This window comes from Populus euphratica, unplaced genomic scaffold (genome assembly GCF_000495115.2).
Source record: "Populus euphratica unplaced genomic scaffold, PopEup_1.0 scaffold227.1, whole genome shotgun sequence".
NCBI classification, from domain to species: Eukaryota; Viridiplantae; Streptophyta; class Magnoliopsida; order Malpighiales; family Salicaceae; genus Populus; species Populus euphratica.
This window is the reverse complement of record NW_011500104.1, coordinates 180,200-184,885: the sequence shown is the minus strand read 5'-3', so window position 1 is coordinate 184,885 and position 4,686 is coordinate 180,200. Positions and strand designations below refer to the sequence as shown.

At 40.3% G+C, this 4,686-nt stretch overlaps 1 protein-coding gene across 1 annotated transcript; it reads left to right on the top strand.

The window, feature by feature from the left end:
- The first annotated feature begins 268 nt into the window (after positions 1 to 268).
- Positions 269 to 2,408, top strand: LOC105109574 (protein phosphatase 2C 37). The gene is made up of 4 exons (XM_011004316.1): positions 269 to 872; positions 959 to 1,282; positions 1,551 to 1,656; positions 1,760 to 2,408. Exons 1-4 carry the CDS (start codon positions 435 to 437, stop codon positions 2,098 to 2,100), a joined length of 1,209 nt encoding a protein of 402 aa, XP_011002618.1. The 5' UTR covers positions 269 to 434; the 3' UTR covers positions 2,101 to 2,408.
- The last annotated feature ends 2,278 nt before the right edge of the window (positions 2,409 to 4,686 follow it).

Sequence of the window (4,686 nt, the reverse complement as noted above, 5' to 3'; positions counted from 1 at the left end):
GGGTGTCAGGAAAAGAAGGTCGTAACAACAGCCAGTATTGGAATCCTATTGGGCACGTTAGAAGGGTTCAAAAAGGCTAACACGTGGTGAGTTACTAGAGGGAGAGAGGAAAATGGACGGTGAAGATTACTATTTTTGTATCCAGTAGATCTACGTCATACCACCTGTACATGGGGATCCTACTTGCCCGTGAAGGTGACGGGCAGTCCTACCCGTAATTTTTTAGTGTGGCCCCCAGGTGAAAGCATTTTCGCTTTTTTAGTCCATCCTCCCTCCCATTGCCATTGTTATAGCTCCTTCTCCCATTTCTTGAAAGATATCCCGTATCTCTTTTCGTTTCTATCTCTACTACACTGTTTGAAGAGTTGTAGCTCGAGGATTGTCGATTTGTTCTTGGTGATTTCACTATCTCTATTTATTATTAATTTGAATTAATGGTCGGGATTTGCTGTGGAGTTGCTGGTGAAAGGGAAACAGCTGCACCAGTTGAGCCAAGTTCACGAGTTTCAAGGCGGACAAGATTAGAACTCCGACCACTCAAGCTAGTTACCGACGTGGCAGTTCCACCGCCGTCAACTCTGGATATTACACCAGCCAAACGGCAGAAAATGGAATTGTTGCCGATTCCTCTCTCACGTGATTGTGGAAAAGCATTTGAAAATTGCAAAACAATCGAAGAAAATAAAAACCATAGTATCTTGAATCCAAGTAAATCAGAATCTGTGAAACTGGAAGAAGCAGCTTCAAAATTCGGCATGACTTCTGTTCGTGGTAGAAGAAGAGACATGGAAGACGCCGTCTCGATACACACGTCGTTTACTACTAAAAACACTTTGTTTTTTGGTGTTTTCGACGGTCATGGCTGCTCACACGTAAGGGAGAAATACCTACCTTAATTTTTTTAAAACTTTTGTTTTGTTATTTTATGGAACTGATTTTTTTTTTGTGTGTGTTTTAGGTGGCGATGAGGTGTAGAGATCGGTTACATGAAATAGTGAAAGAAGAAGTTGAAGGTTTTGAAGAAGAAGAAAGTGTAGAGTGGAAGGAAACTATGAAGAGAAGTTTTATGAAGATGGATAAAGAAGTGGAGAATTGCTGTGTTGAAGGAGATAATAGTTCTAATTGTAGGTGTGAGTTACAGACTCCACGGTGCGACGCCGTTGGATCTACTGCTGTGGTTGCTGTGGTGACGCCTGAAAAGATCATTGTCTCGAATTGTGGTGATTCTCGCGCAGTGCTTTGTCGAAACGGTGTCGCTATTCCTCTCTCATCGGATCACAAGGTGAGGTTAGCGATTTCCTTATTTATTTATGTTTATTATGAACCATGTTTAGAGCAAGTTAAAGAGGTGTTTCCATTGAAAGATTTTGGCGTGTGGCATGTGGGTCAAGCATTGAGAATTCGGTATGTTGCTAGCCAGTAGCTCCTTTAGGAACCAACGTGTCCTAACACATTTTTTATTATCAGGACCACAAACTATTGTTAGGATGATTTTGTTTTGTACTTTTAATTTGTTTTCGCTAACTTCAGTGTGTCTTTGTAAATTACAGCCTGATCGACCAGATGAAATGCTTCGGATACAAGAAGCTGGTGGCCGAGTAATTTATTGGGATGGGCCAAGGGTTCTTGGTGTTTTGGCCATGTCTAGAGCCATAGGTAATTAACATACACGGCTCTTGATTAATTAAATGCTGCCAAATTGTGGTGGATTTTTGCTTGATTCATCTAACTCATGTTTTGGTGTTTGATTCTTTTTCAGGTGATAATTACTTGAAGCCCTATGTGATACCGGAACCAGATGTAACTTTGACTGAGCGGACGGCGGAGGATGAGTTTTTGATACTGGCAAGTGATGGACTGTGGGATGTGGTGCCAAATGATACTGCTTGCGGGGTAGTGCGAACGTGCCTCCGTGCCCGAAAGCCACCGTCACCACCCGGGTCTCCTGGCAGCGATGCTGCCGTGGCCAGAGCCGCCATTGAGAGTTCTGATAAGTCCTGCTCAGATGCATCAGTTCTGCTGACCAAGTTGGCCTTGGCCAGGCATAGCACGGACAATGTTAGTGTTGTTGTTGTTGATTTGAGAAGCAATCAGCATTAACAATCAAGTAGCAGATAAGAGAGATATAATCTAGACCAATCAAAGAAAAAATGGGGAAAAAAATATTGTAAGCAGTTTCATTTGTTTTTTAATTGTTTTTTGTAGGGTTTCCTTTTTAAGAAGGATAAGGAAATTTTACATCTGGGATTTTCTCTGGAGGCTTGATGAATGCTTGCTAGGCTGCAAATCTTTGCAGGAACATGGTAATATAGCTGAGGCGAGGAATATGGTTCCAAGTTTGTGTATAAAAATCAAGAGGGACTTTTTATTCCTCAATATGAATCAGTATATCAGTTTTCTTCTCTCGTTGGACAAATTTTATTTTTTAATTCCATCTTATTTTAAGGATTTGCATCGGTAGTGATTGTCAATTCTCAGTGTGCCAGCGTTCAATGTCTAATCATATCAATAATCGAGAATATGGTTGATATTGAATACGGGGATGCCAGCGTTCAACTCCTAAATGATTGATATCGTTAATCTTTCACGAGGTGGGAGGAGGGGGAGGCGGAGGGGTCACCTTGGAGATAAGGTGATGTTAGTGGATGGATAGATGTTGCGTTCCATTATTTGATTCTAAATTCTTGACAAGATGCGAGGGGTTCACCTGAACATGCAATCATTAGTAGACACGTTGCATCTGGTCTCAGTTTTGCATCACCATCTCTGCGCTGTCCTAGATTTGTTTAGATTTGATGTTGATGGCCTTGCCATTGCCTGTCTCAAAAACACTCATTCGCGCATTGATTGCTTCCAAGTAAATTTAGCAGTTCAAAAAGTAAAATTATTTTGACCGGATTCAGTGAATCAAGCAGCATGATGCATGGAATAAGTTTCGGCCATTTATGTTAATGAGGGCTGGTTGCTTAACTTTTGATGATTCCTAAACCCTAACCCATTGACTGACCTAGCTAGGTACACGGGTCCCCATCGCATTTCTGCACTTTGTCCGCATGGTCGGCCATGTGCCTTGTCTTGGCCCTGTCAGACTACTCTCTTTCGAACTTGGAGGGTGGCCAGAGTGGGATGCCACTTTTTCTTGCATTAAAGACATTGCTCGATTGAGTAGTTTTCATCTCGTGTAGCTTTTTGTCTTGCCTGACAATTTAAAGCAAGCTCTTCTCAAGTGGCACAAAAATATATACAGGAAATTTTAAATAAAAATATCAACGAATCTTATTAGCTTAAGAATTTAATCATTAAATAAATCTTTAAGAATAGTTTTGTTCTACCACCGTACACTTCACTTCAAAACTAGTGTTATTATTTATTGCAAATAAAACTAAAATTCATTGCTGAAAAAAATTAATAACAAAATCAACAAAAATATCATATGCAGATTTGTGGTTAATGATTTATCAGCTCGATGATCCGTTGTTGCTATTGCAATTTCTGGCAAGTAATCTGCAACGGATTTCTTTGTTCGTGATACCAGGTTTTCTTTTTATTTAAATTCATGACAGTTTTTTTTTTATGATTTATTTATATCTCCCATCCTTTTTAAAAAAACAATCTCCACCGTTAAAAAAAGCCATTATTAGTTCTCCTTCTAGGACCCAGCATTGGGCTGGCGGGTGACCCTCCTTTGCATCAGCAACCCACATATCAAACCTCCGCCATGTGATGAGGACCCAACACGATGAACAGATCCGTCCTATCTACGGATACCAATACGGCCAATGAAGGGAATCAACCACGAAAAGACAAATATTACGGTAATACATCGAGATTTGAACTAAATGGAGTCCATGATTTAAGAAACGGTTCTCAGGAGAAAAGAAAAACCCGACTATATTCGTAGCAGAACGGTAAACAATTTAAGGAAAGAAAAACTAATTCACAGTCTGGATTGTTTTTCTTATCTGGTTTCAATCGAAATCAACAAAAACTGAATCATTAGATCTGAAACGAAACACGATCAGTAGCATGAAGCAAAGCAGATAAACAGGTAAGATGAAAAACTTGTAACAGATGACATCAAAATTATTAAAAATATATAAGAAGCTTTCTAGATCAGTAGAAAAATGTGGATTCGGCACAAAAGATTCTCTGTTGTACTGTTGTTCGGTAGAAAAAAAGTCTACATATAAAACCATAACGACGACAGTTGATCTCAACATTCTCCTTGCTCTTTGCGTATTGCTTGCCTCAGTTTTGTATCTCTTTAATACCTTCAATTCTCTGTAGTCCTTGTCTGCGCCGGATATTCTGGTGAGCGTGCCAAAAATGTAGCAATCACACCGTCAGCTCATCCCGGAGGGTTTGATGGGAACAGAACCATGTCCCATCCCCGATAGACAGCATGTTTTGATTCTCAACGAGGAGAACAAGAAAGGAAATGAAATTTAGGCATCGGATGAAATAATGATGCCTGCCGTCGTGAATTAAAAGATATTATTCCGGTGCCGCTTCCTCGTTTCGGCGAGACCTGTTGAAATAATGATGTCGATAACATGGGACTTTGCTGTTGTCTTTTTCCACCAAACAAGTTTGCTGTTTCCTCAGCCCATGAATCTGACGGGCCTATGTTCTCAAGCGAGAATTCAAGATTGGGGCGTATTTGGGAACAAGTTTGGCGTATTCTCT

What these genes read in the sequence shown, in the direction of transcription:
- LOC105109574 (XM_011004316.1), top strand. Translation starts at nt 435, where the DNA reads ATGGTCGGGATTTGCTGTGGAGTTGCTGGTGAAAGGGAAACAGCTGCA. An exon ending in ACGGTCATGGCTGCTCACAC is followed by an intron (nt 873 to 958) that starts GTAAGGGAGAAA and finishes TGTGTGTTTTAG; the next exon opens with GTGGCGATGAGGTGTAGAGA. An exon ending in GGCCATGTCTAGAGCCATAG is followed by an intron (nt 1,657 to 1,759) that starts GTAATTAACATA and finishes ATTCTTTTTCAG; the next exon opens with GTGATAATTACTTGAAGCCC.